The 13,477-nt window shown below is 32.1% G+C and overlaps 1 protein-coding gene across 5 annotated transcripts in view; it reads left to right on the top strand.

Annotated features, from left to right (window-relative positions):
• The window catches only part of Dmxl1 (Dmx like 1), a 160,205-nt gene that overhangs the window by 116,554 nt on the left and 30,174 nt on the right, over positions 1 to 13,477 (top strand). For 2 of the 5 annotated variants that reach the window (XM_047554854.1, XM_047554852.1), the window contains 4 exons: positions 981 to 1,182; positions 2,628 to 2,745; positions 5,977 to 6,039; positions 12,240 to 12,326. In XM_047554854.1, the coding sequence (XP_047410810.1) occupies positions 981 to 1,182; positions 2,628 to 2,745; positions 5,977 to 6,039; positions 12,240 to 12,326 (470 nt within the window). The remainder of the gene's footprint in view (positions 1 to 980; positions 1,183 to 2,627; positions 2,746 to 5,976; positions 6,040 to 12,239; positions 12,327 to 13,477) is intronic. The other 3 variants (XM_047554855.1, XM_047554853.1, XM_047554856.1) reach the window with 2 other exon arrangements.

Here is a 13,477-nt window from a genome sequence, read left to right as displayed (position 1 = left end):
GGAGAAAAGCTTAAAGACTTCCTATTGTTAAAAATTTGTTTGTTTGTTTAACTAAACCAGCCTTCGATAAATGCACCTGTCATGTAATTAGGTGCTTGAGGAGGGCAATGTCCAAGAAATCAGAAGCACTGAACCTGATATGATTAACTATAATGAGACTATATTATAGCTATCTGAATGTTGGAGGATTTAGTAATGGTAAACATACAGAAACTAAGCAAACACAAAACTCATAATTGTTAACGACAAAGGAGGAAATGCTTGTATAGGAAAGAAAGGGGTATGATAGTATACCAAATGTTTCAGCTGTGAAAAGTATTTTCATTTATATATACTCTTTATATATATGAAATACAAGTGGTTATAAGATATGTATTTTATATTATTTATGTATGAAAATATTAAAATACAGAATTAACCAAATTTTTATGTGACTATATAGTTATGATGAAAGGAGGAAAAGTTTATTCTCATAATCTTTAGCAATAAATGAGTAGATCATTTACAAAATTAAAAATTATGAACACAGTTTATATGCTCATTATGTAGATATGGGGAGGTAAATAACAGAAATAGTTATAAAATAAAATGGGATCAGGATTCAGGAATATGGAAGAGTAAAAAAAAGCACTGAGTTTCTTCTCAAGTATTATTTAACATTTTTGTATTATTCATTTTCTAAACAAATCTTGAAGTTATATGTCATACAGAACTGATACAAAGGTTTGAAGCAGTTAATTTTTCTCCCACACATATTTTCCTAATCTTCAGATACATTTTTCATGTAAAAAAGTCAGGGACAGTAAAAATCGAAATACTTGTACAGATTTATAATGTTGTTTTCTCAACCTCCCACATTTTCATGCCCACTTATCACATGCTAAAATGTGTATTAATAGCTTAATTCAGTCTTTCCTACAATTGAATATACATTTTATTGCAAAAGGCAAATGTGGGTCATTTATATTTTCCCTTTTTAGAACTTCCAGTTAGTTCACCTCTTTGTCATGCGGTTCTAAAAACTCTTCAATGTTGGGAACAAGTTCTTCTTCGACGGCTTGAAATCCATGGTGGACCTCCTCAAAACTATATCTCAAGTCATACCTCTGAAGAGAGTTTGTCTGCTGGTCCTGCTATTCTGCGCCACAAAGCTTTACTGGAACCTACAAACACTCCTTTCAAGTAAGTTTTCCTATAGATATTGTTTTAAATAGGAGTTTTACTAAATCAGAATGTTGTCAGGTAGTATTTAGAGAAAAAATATTTAAGGGCTGTGTTTTATTTTCTGTTCTAGGCTCATGTCAGTGTCTTTGTGTAATGTCTGTGGTAGTTCAGAGGTTTGCAAACTTTTCTCACAAAGGTCCAGATAGTAAATATTTTAGATTTTTGAGATGTGCTAGTCACAATTACTGACCTCTGCCATTGTAGAATAAAAGCAACCATCTTATACCATACATAAATATGTATTGGTTTGGCTGTGGTCCAGTAAATTTTTTTTTTTTAAATGGGGCAGGCTAGTTTTGACCTTTGAGCCATAGTATATTGATACCTACTTTAGAGCAGCACTGTTGAAAAGAACCAGTCATCAGCTGTTTTACTGTCCATGAGATGAGAAAGTTAAACCAAAAGGTAAATCAATTCAGTGCCTGTTTTATCTAGAAAATCTTACTACAAAAGTACAGTTCACTGTACTAAACGGTGCGCTTACTGGTTTAATGTTGTGGATAGTTTATACTCTTGCAAAAGCTCTTATTATTGATCAATAAAAAAGAGTATGTGGTTGGGTATGTGTCCTCTGATAACACTTTCAGTAGCTGTGCTTCTAGTTCTCTTCTAGTAATCTTACCTATTTTTATTATATCTTGTGTCCCTAGATTTGGGGTCAGCAAACTGTGCCCAGCCCCTCTTCCTAAATTTAGCCCTCCTGCTTTTTAAAAATAAAGTGTTATTGATCACAGCCATACCATTGTCATTTGTGTATTGTAGGTTGAGTATTCCTTATCCAAGATGCTTGGGATCAGAAGTATTTCCGATTTTAGAATTTTTTGGAATTTGGAATGTTTACATAGACTTTACCATTGAATATCCCTAACTCAAAATTCAAAACTTACAATGTCAACAACTAAAAAGTTTCAGGTTTCAGAACATATTGGATTTTGGAGCATTTCAAATTAGAGCTGTTCAACCTGAACAACTTTCCCACTACAGTGACAGAGTTGAGTGGTTGTGATAAAACCATATGACACATAAAGCCTAAAATATTTACTGTCTGATGGTTGACTGGTTGGTCACAGTGGTGTACACCTGTAATCTCAGCAACTTGGAAGACTGAGGCAGGAGGATTGCAAGTTCTAGGCCAGCCTCAGCAATTTAGTGAGGCTCTAATAAAGTGAGGCCTTCTCTCAAAATAAAAAACACTGGGGTTGAAGCTCAGTGACAAAGTGACCCTAGGTTCAATCCCCAGTACCAAAAAAGAAAAAAGAAAAAGAAAAAACTTGCTGAATGCTTCCTACATCATATGGTGTGATTCTAGTTAACTTATTATAATAAGCATTCATATAACACCAAGGAAGTCAATTATTCAGAAATATCTGAAGGCCTTAATTAAATTTACTGTCTCTGTGTAGATCCAAACATCATCTGGCATTATCTGTGAAGAGGCTTTGGCAGTATTTGGTGAAGCAAGAAGAAATTCAAGAAACCTTTATCAGAAATATATTCACAAAGAAACGATGTCTAAATGAGGTCTGTAGAAGTTAAAACCTCTTTACTATTTTATTACAGAAATCTTTCATATTATCGTGAAAAGTGAGACACATTTTATAGTTTTTCTAAAACCCATTTTTATATTAAAAATGTGCAATTAATGCTTAGTCAAGGGATTCAAAAGAAGAGGAGCAGTATTTTCATCAATCACTTTAATTTATAGTAATTAATTTGGATATATTTGGGACATTCTTTTTCCTAATGGATATTTAAGATTGTGTTGTCTCTTGTTTTCTGTATTTTGTTACAATGATCACTTAATTAAAAAACATGGTAGAAATTTCCTAGGATTTTCATATGGTGGTTAAGACTCTGTTACAAGTTTAATTGAAACTTGATTTGTCTACTGAAAACATTTTAAATATGTATTATTCTTATTCTGTGGATATGCTTAAATGAAATTTTATAAACTCAACTTATAATTATACTGTAATTGGTTGATTATACTTTGATATTATCATCATAATGGTTATTTTTTTGTCATTTAGTTCAGTGCTACTAAAAAGTACCAGTCTGATAATACGGGGAACTTGCATCTGAATGTAAATGAACATCTTGCTTCCTTCATTGAGAAAGTTTCGCTACTAAAAAATATCAGGTGAACTAAATAGTAGACATAGTTATGTAGTTGATTCTTTATCTCCCCTGAACCAGTAGCAAAGAGTTCAAAACTGCCGGGTGTGGTGGTGCACACCTGTAATCCCAGCTACTTGGGAGGCTGAGGCAGGAGGATCACAAGTTCAAGACCAGCCTCAGCAACTTGGCAAGTCCCTAACCAACGAAGTGAGACCCTGTTTCGAAATAAAAAATAAATAAAAAGGACCAGGAATGTAGCTCAGTGGTAAAGTGCCCCTGGGTTTAGTCCCCCACCCTCCACTCTTACTGTCCAAAAAAAAAAGTCTAAAACTGGCAGCTGGTCTATAAGACCACATTTTGAGTAGCACTGAACTAGTCTGAAAGTAAACTTTTACAGTTTTTAAAATGGAAGGAAAAAATTTAGGCAATGGAATATGACTTTATAATAGACAAGTAAGCAAAAAGCAAGATGACATCAAACCTTAAATAAGAGGAAAATCACATATATTTTGTTGTCTTTCAATTTAAGTACTAATTCACAGGAGGCAACTGTAGGTGCTATTATTTATTATTTGCCCGATTTTGCAAACACATTCAAATTGACCATGCCATGAAACAGAATATTATATAATGTTCTTGCTAACTTAGAAGACTTTTAATATGAAATCTAGGGAAACATTTTATTTTGTTATTTTTGTTTATTTTGTTAATTTAACCTTATTTGAAATATGTCTTAGATGTTTAGTGTGTAAGTTACCATTAAGACAATTCAAGAAAATGTTTGGATAAATAAAATTAACTAGAAAGGAGTATAAGACTAAGATGTTTATTGGAAAGATAATATTTTATTTTAAATTTATCTTTTTCTCAAATAATGTACTACAAATTACAGCATTCTGATGTGGTGCATCATTTTGTATAAAGTCATGTTTGCTTACTACTTTCTCTAGTGCACTTTTTAATATGAATATGTAAATTTCTATTGTGTAATTGATTCAGGAATAGAATCATTAAGGGACACTAGATTAGTGTATAACCGAGCCAGAATGCATAAGAATAGCAGGTAATGAATACAGCTGCACATTTTTAAATTTCTTTCTTATTTTGTTTCTAGTTTTCTTTGGAGCGTCATTATAACCTTAAGAAAATTTTAAAATTACTTTTATTGCAATTATTTTAATAAAATCATGAACATAATGTTGAACTAACAGCTTTGTAACTGTCAGTAAGCTAAATATTTTCTCTGAAGTTTAGGTTTTTTATCTACAAAATGATTGTTTCACTCTGTACTTTGCAACATTTTTGATCAATAGATTTAACTGGCCCAGTCATTGGTAGTTACAAGAAATTTGTTGTTGCCTTATTGTTTTATTCTTGATTGTGATAATCTTGACAAGACTTTTGTTGTTGTTGTTCTTTTTAGATATACATGGCAGTAGAGTATATATTGACATATACATGGTGTATAACTTATTCTAATTAGAATCGAAGAGACTTTTGGTAAAGGGAATAGGAAAAGAAATATTTTATATAGTAAAACATAGGTTGGATGGAGTTAAATAGGAACTTAACTTTATAGAGTTGTCATAAAATTATTTAATCTTCTCTGGAAAGTTGACTAGCCTGTTTTTGGTATTTACAAATTTACACTCCATCTCTTAGTTTCGTAAAATAGTAGTTACATTAAAATTACTGTGACTTTTCAACTGCTTAGAAGATAGATATATGACAGGCCCTATGTTTTGGTTGCAAGATGATGGGGAATATTTTGAGACTGCTGCTGTTTTTTTTTTTTTTTTTATTCCTTTATGTGCTGCTTTATCTGACCTTATTTCTTCATCTGACCTTAAAGTCCTGATGTATCCTGAGATCTTTTCTTTTTCCTATATAATGTAGTTTACTAGTGCATGCATTTTAAAAATAGAATATCTTCCCTATTTGTTCTTATTTGGAAATTAAGTACAGATGACTGCAAATAGACTGAGCCATTCCCTACAAAAAATTGGGACTTGATAGCTGTCATCTTTGTTCCACTCCTTTTTTCTGTTTTCTTTCATTTTGTGAGAAGAATTAAAATTTTGAACCCTTTTTTTTTTTTTTAACATGCTAATACCCCCTTTTAAAAGGGGGGTTGCACCTTCAAGAAACTTACTGACTCTTTCTGGCGAAATCAGTAGAAGAGAATTAGAAAGGTAAAACTAAAATTTCCTAACCAGAAGGGTTTCCCAAGAGGTCATATTTTATGGAAATAAGACATAGTAGTATCTATAAAAAACAGTTTGATTTTTAGGTGATAGTACTCTAGAACTAGTTCAGAATTTTTAAATATAAAGTACTTCAGAATCAATTTTGCTTTGATATCAGCGTTTGAAAAGTGAGTAAAAATTTATATGCAGTAGGATAAAATTTTTAGTGGTGGTTAATGAGTTGTGGCTATTAAGTTTTCCTGCTCCTATCAATGCAAATTCACACATACTTTTTTTTAAGGGTATATGAAATTTAAGAATAACAATGCAGATCCGTGTCCTTTCCTAAGTAAATTGGTTAAAAATATAATTTTTAAAAATATCCCCAGTATTTTGCATGTTACATCTCATCTTTACTTTGTCATGTGATTATTCTTTCTTAATGAAGTCATTAGAGGACAACAATGAAACCATCAAAAATTCTATGATGGAGGAGCCAAACTTCAATAAGGTACAAATATCATTCAACTGAAATTAGAAATTGCATTCTTAACCAGAAGAACAAAATATTTGCATTTTAGTTTTTAACTGGACTTTGTTCCCAATGGAATGAAAGTATTGTTCCCTTAAATTATTCTTTCATTTTAGTAAGTCATAAAAATGCTTTTTCTTTTGTTAAGCAAGAGAATGCAATTTTAAAGGAAGTTGAATGTATCCTATTTTGGCTACAGATTTTTCTGAGTACATACAAATGAAGTTCTTAATAAATGTAAATTACTGTAGCAGTTGTAAAAGCATAGTAGGATTGTACCATTTTTCAAGTACCTATTTTTGAAATTAAAATTTCTCTCCCAGGATATTAATTTCTAAAAATATAGCAAATACTATTATATAGCTCTTATTTTACAGATAGGTATAACATATAGCACAATGCTATATGTTATGTATATAGTAAGTACTCATAGTACTTAAGAACCAAAGCAGAACAGATGAGAATTTATATAATCATGAAATTTTTCCAGATGTTCTGGAATTGCATGTACAAATATGACATCATTAGGTTGATATATGACTTGTTTTTCATATTCTGTTTGATTTACTAATAATTAGATAACCCTAGCAGAGTGATTTTTAGGGGAAAAAAATTTCTCAAAAGATTTTTTGAAGACTACTAATTCTACCTTTTTTTTTTCTTTTTCAAAGAAATCTCTTAAAGTAGAAGAAATCTTTTTATACAGTTAATAAAACTTAGTTGATATAAGTGTATATCATAACTAGAACTTTAGCAGAATAAATATATGTGATTCATACTTTAAAATTTTCTGATGTTTTTTCTTTGCTTGGGTAATTGTTACTATTCCCTGTACATTATCAAGAATTCTTGGGCTGGGGAGATAGCTCAGCTGGTAGAGTGCTTGCCTCGAAAGCACAAGGCCCTGAGTTCGATCCCCAGTACCGCAAAAAAAAAAAAAGAATTCTTATCCAAAGATTTTCCTTTTGATCCTGTTCATAAAATGTTGCATTTCTAAAGTTATCTCCATACTGCATCTAAATGCAGTCATTCTCTTTGGTCAACATCATAATCATTTTGAAAGCCAGCATTTTTAAGCCCTTTGCTATACCTTTTTAAAAAATATACTTATTAGGTAAGTTTGATCTAAACTAACTGCATATATTTAAAGTGTAAAACTTGTTCAATTTTGGATTATGTATGTATTTGTGAAGCTATTACCACCATCAAGATGACGCATTTATCCACTCCCCCAACTTTAATCCCTCCCTGTTTTTTCCCTCTCCCCCGTGCTTTTCCTCCCCAAACAACTAGAGATCTGATTCCTGACATTATAAATTAATTTGCATTTTCTGGGATTTTATGTAAATGGAATCATATATCATTTTTTGCTTTTACCTTTCGATAAACATAATTACTTTGAGATTTCTCCATGTCTTGGTAGGTGTCAATAGTTCATTCTTTTTTATATGCATGCATTACATTGTATGAACATGCATGAGTTTATCTGTTTGCCTGTTCAACCGTTGAGCTGATTCCATTTTGGGACTATCTCATTAAAGCCTGCTTTGAAAATTCGTGCTTAAGGCTCTTTTATGACATAGGTTTTTGTTTCTGTTATGTAAATAAATGCCTAGACATAGAATGACTGGATCATATGGTAGGTGTAGCTGTATCATTTTACACTCTTCTCATCAGCATTTGAAATTTTAGTTACTTCACATTCTTATTGATACTTTGTATAGTAAACTTTTTAATTTTATCCATTCTAGTGTGATGGTAGTTCATTGTGGTTTCAATTTGTAGTCTCTTTATTCTCTTTACAGTGTCTTTTGTTGAAGACATTATCCTTTCATCCACTGAATTGCCTTTTCAAAAATCGGTGACACGAATGTGTAGGTCTATTTCTGGACTCTGCTTTGGTCCATCTATCTGTTTTTCATCTTCATGCTACTTGCACACTTACTTGTTACTATAGCTTTATAATCTTGATGTTAAAATTGCCCTTCGGATATATCCTTCTTCAAAGCAAGGTAACTAGCTTTCTTGCTTATTTGCTTGCTTTTTCTTTATCCCACTGACTAGAACTTCCAGTCCAATACCGAATAAAAATATTGAGAACAGACTTGTTTCTGATATATTAGAGGAAAGCATTTAGTTTTTCTTTTTTTTTCTTAGTACCAGGATTGAACCCAGGGGTGCTTAACCACTGAGCCACATCTCCATCCCTTTTTTAACATTTTATTTAGAGACAGGGTCTCTCTGAGTAGCTTAGGTAGGGCCTTGCTAAGTTACTGAGACTGGCTTTGAACTTGCAATCCTCCTGCCTCAGCCTCCTGAGCTTCTGGGATTACAGGTATGCACCACAATGCCCTGCTAGTGTTAGCTTTTTCATTGTGGACTACCTGTAGGTTTGTTGTAGTTGCCCTTATAAGCTTGGGGAAGTTTCTTTGTATTCTTAGTTTGTTGAAAGTTATTTACAACAAAAAATATTTTACTAAAACATAAGATTTACAGAAGATTCCAGACAAGTCATACAGAATTGTCACAAACTTTTTGTTGAAGGGAGATCTATAGTTGACAGCAAAGTCACAATCTTTTTAGTGAGGGTTGTGATATTTGTTTAGTGTCAGTTTGAACAAGCATTCTCATTCATCTATAGGATCTTAAAGTAAACACTCCACAGCAAACCCTGAAAACTACCTTTGTTCACTATGCTTTATACTGAATACACTGGGCTTTATACTTTATCTTCACACACTGTGCTTTATTCATTTCCCCCATGACCAGGGAATGAATAAAAGCTGAGGTCCACTGCTTTTAAACCTTTCCCAACAATCCAGATTCTAGCATCTGCTTCTGCTTTATACAACACTAAATTGAGAAAAAATATAGATTCGATAATGCATATTTTATCACCAAACGACTGAAGATGTCCTAACTTTTATTCTGTAATGTTTCTAAGACTGAATGTCTATTAATTGCAACAAAAAATGAAGGTGACTTTATAGAACAGGAGTGATGCTCATTTGATGGTGTGCTTTTGATAATCAGATTGATTTAAATACTATTCGTGACAGACATCCTAGTCCATACTTTAGGTATTTCTGTGGCTTGGACTTGGTTGGTCTCACTGCTGTGCTACATCATTTGCTAATGGATTATCTGAATTAGGAACACTTAACAAAGCTGAGTCAATAGCAGAATTATGGGAATCTGTGGTGCTGTGGACCACTTGACTTTCAGAATACATAAACATATTCTTCCTGACCTGTCTACATTAAGAAAATAAACTTTGGTCATGAAATGTACTTTAGGTTCCTTCTTTGAGTATTTTTCTGGAAGGAATAATTAAAGTCCCTCCCTCAAAGTTGGAATCCTGGAGGCCAGCAGTGACCACAAGGAAATAACAGGTATTACTTTTATCTGGTTCTGCTTTGATGCCAGGAAGCAGTTTTACCAGCCAATGCTGACTTTCCTTGATGATTTTTTCCAGGCATCTTTTCAAATTCTAAATCAATCCACTGGTCTTTTCTCCCCATTTAATCAGGAATGGATGGTGGATTTTGTTAAATGGTTTGTTTTTTTTGGATATTTTTTCTTGTTTTGCTATTGAGATGATCATATGGCATTTTTCTTGTTAGTCTGTTGGTGTGGCTAAATAAATTTATGGAGATTTTTTTTTTTTTAATGTTAAACTAGTCTTGCACCAGGCACGGTGACTCACGCTTGTAAACCCAGAGGCTTTGAGAGGCTGAGGCAGGAGGATCTTGAGTTCAAAGCCAGCCTCAGGAAGAGTGAGTCCCTAAGCAACTCAGTAAGACTCAATAAAATACAAAATAAGGGCAGATGATGTGGCTCAGTGGCCAAGTGCCCCTGAGTTCAATCCCTGATACTAAAAAAAAAAAAAAAAAAAAAAAACCTACATTCATGGGCCCACTTTGGCCTACTTGGCCATTATGTGTTATCCCATTTATATGTTGGCAGTTTTTATTTGTTCAAATTTTAAGAGTTTTTGCACCTATATTCATGAAGGATTTTGGTTTATAGTTTTCTTTTACATTTTTTGCTTTGTATTGATATTAGATTTATGTTAGCCTTTCATAGAATGGATCGGCAAGGATTCTTCTAAATTTTTGGAAGAATTTATATAGATACAGTAGTATTATTTCTGAAGAGTTTGGTAGAATCTTTGAATTTTTTAATTGTAAATTCAAATTCTCTTAACAGATATAGGGCAATTCAGATTATCTATTTCTTATCTATTGGGATAAGCCACCATTCCTACTGTCCTCTAATTCAATCCACCATCACTCCCACTAACTTAAGCCACTGTACTTAGCAGCTTCTTCATTGACTTTCTGGCAGCCATTCTCACATCCTTTATGTTTTAGCTCACACCAATCAGAATTTTCAAACTCTTCCAGTGGTTTCTCATCCCTCTCTAGTATCTGAACTCTTTATTATAGTTTTTAAATCCCTGCATGAGCTGAACCCTTCTTCTTTCTCCAGTCTTATCTCCTACCCTGCTTAGTCACACTCAAATTTAGTGTGCCTAAGACCCTTGAGATGCTAGGCACCGTTGTTTTGCCCCATGGTTATGTGGTTCTAAATAGGCATCTGACATAGGGTTTAGAATCTTTGTATTTAAAAGATCACCTCATTTCATTCTTCTGCAGGTCATTTAGACACCATTTTACTGAGAAACATTGTTTTTAGATAATAGAGAACAAGAATGTATTTCTACATTGAGAAAGTTTTTGACATTTATATCTGCTTGAGTTTTCCTTCTGCACTTAGAAAAAGCTCCCCAGGTGAAACCAATATGTTCCCCTCAGTCCAATAATTGCCAGCAAATAGTAGATCCCTTTGTGCTGTGGAAATATCTCTCTGCCTCCAGTTTCTTCAAAACCTAATAGTACAAACTTAGTGTATTTTAGATACCAAGCAAATGAATGGGTAAATTGGGATTTTTGTTTAAAAATTATAGAATTTGACTTGTCCATTCCTGCTGGACCAGAGGTAAGACTCCTTAGAAGACAAGTTGACTCTCAAGCCAGAATGTTCAGCAAACATTGAAATATTTTTGTTTATAAGCAAATTACATTTTAGATTAAACTATATTTGACATATTAACAACTAATGACTATGATTTTCTTTTCATAGTGGTATTTTGATTTGGTTATTGTCTAAATCTCTTTTAGCTCTGCAATTGAACAATCATCTTAGTTGCCATTTAAAAAAATATTTCCAACCCTATGAGTTCTGTGATCAACAGGTAGGCATTAGTGGTATTCTTATCTAAATGATGCAGGAAATAAATTTATTATATGCTAATTACAAATTAATGTTTTCTGCATTTTATAGTGAGCTGTGAAACATTTTATAATTCATTTAAAAAGTTTGAAGGTTAGTGAAGATAAAATAAAATGAAGTAATACCCTACATTAAGCAATGTTTCAAACTCTTAATAATTACTTCCTCATTCCAACTTCTATTTATTTTAGTAAATGTTGATTTTTTATAGTTTCTTCTCTGAATTTAAAGATGTTATATACACTTTCTCTAGATATTTGCCCCTTGTATAAACCACATTGAATTATGATTTACTTAGCTTGGAGGAGCTACCATGCCTTTGGGATTTCAGGGTTTTTTCCTGTATAAATTGAAAATTATTTAGACCAGAAATCAGTAAACTATAGTAGTTACCTGGTCAAACCCAACATGGTTTTGTATAACCCTGAGCTAAGAATGGTCTTTACGTTTTTGAAGCATTGTTTGGGACAAAAAGAAAAATATGCAACAGTAACCATTTGTGGTCCACACAACCTATAATATTACCATCTGACCATTTAATACATGTAAAATACTATTAAACAATTACAGTACTAATAAACTTGGTAAATAAATCTCAATTCAGTGATTAAAATGTTTGGTCCTTTAAAGTTAATTCATTGTAGCTTGGGAGGATATCAGTTAATGAAGTTGTGTGTTGTATCAACTACCTTTTTGTATGTGAAAAAACAAGTTTGAAAAACTTTAAATTCCTCTTGTCTAATAAATTTTATTTTAGGGGTAATTTACATATATTATAGTACCTTTCGAATTGAAATATCTAAACAATTTGTGCAAGTACCAAGTGCTAATTGGTATACTATTTGGTCTATTCTTAAAGTCATATTTTATTTTCTTCCCTCTAGATAGAAGCAGATTTGGGATATCCTGGAGGTAAAGCAAGAATTATTCATAAGGAATCTGATATCATTACTGCCTTTGCTGTTAATAAAGTGAGGATGGAAATTTTTTTCTTTTCTTTAACTTAAAATTCATAGTTGAAGAATATTGTGTTTTGTAAGTTTAGTGTTTGTATTTCTCTTTTCCAAAACTACTTCACACTCCTTAAATTATAATCTCAATAAGTTTTATTTTATAAAATGATTATATTATTTGGTAATGTTATTTTATTATGTAAATTTGGGAAATATAACTGATACAGTGTTTTCATTACTATACAAAGATACCAAGTATTTATATATGCAGTAACTTTAGAACTTATGTGAGATTATAGCAGCTATCCCAAAGAAAATGTTTTCTATATTCCTTAAGAGTATGTTAAATATAATTCTTAATATTTGATTAAATTTTAGCCTATTTGTGACTCATAAATTCTCTCATTTTGATTTACACTACCAATAGTTTCCCATTCAGTATGTTTTCTTTAGACTTAACATCCTCCTTAGAGATGTTTTTAAGCTCCAGTAGTAAAGGTAGCCTTAGATATGAGTCCAGTGTTTAAGTTTGTCTTAATTATTTCCCCCTTCTATCTCTCTTTCTTACCTTACTGAGTAGTTTTGAGTTACTTCTTTTGTTTTCTTTTCATTCATTTAAAGGATAGATGTTATCTTTTTTCTTGTATTCCTAAAGGATACTTAAAGAAGGCATATGTGTGTGTAAAAGTGCGTGTGTGTGTGTGTTCATATATTCCTAATTTGCAAAGATTTTATGTAATTTAGATGTGTGTCCTGTGGATTTATTCCTTTAGAAATTCTTACACCAGTAATTTCCTCATCTTCTCGTGCTAAGTCTCTCTCTCTTTGATTTCTCCTAGACAATTCCTTTATCATTCTCTTATTTCCCTGTACCTTTCAGCTCATTTTTTTTACAAAGTTGAACAATGATTAACTCTGTTTGAAGCAGGCAAATTTGGAATTAGACCCTTTGTCAAGCAGTTCTTACACTGTAGTATAGTATCTTTATCACATGGTATACATATGTCAAATACAAAATTTTTGTCTATACTCTACTCATCTTCCTTCCCCTGAAGAAAATTTTATTTTAAATAGTCTATCCTATACAACTAACTAGCTTTTTTTCTCTTTGGGGGATGCATATAAATAACTAGTAATGAATAGTAGTCATTCACCTATTTAAAGTCTGC

This window comes from Sciurus carolinensis, chromosome 6, assembly GCF_902686445.1.
Source record: "Sciurus carolinensis chromosome 6, mSciCar1.2, whole genome shotgun sequence".
Lineage (NCBI taxonomy): Eukaryota > Metazoa > Chordata > Mammalia > Rodentia > Sciuridae > Sciurus > Sciurus carolinensis.
This window is presented reverse-complemented; position numbering and strand designations above follow the sequence as displayed.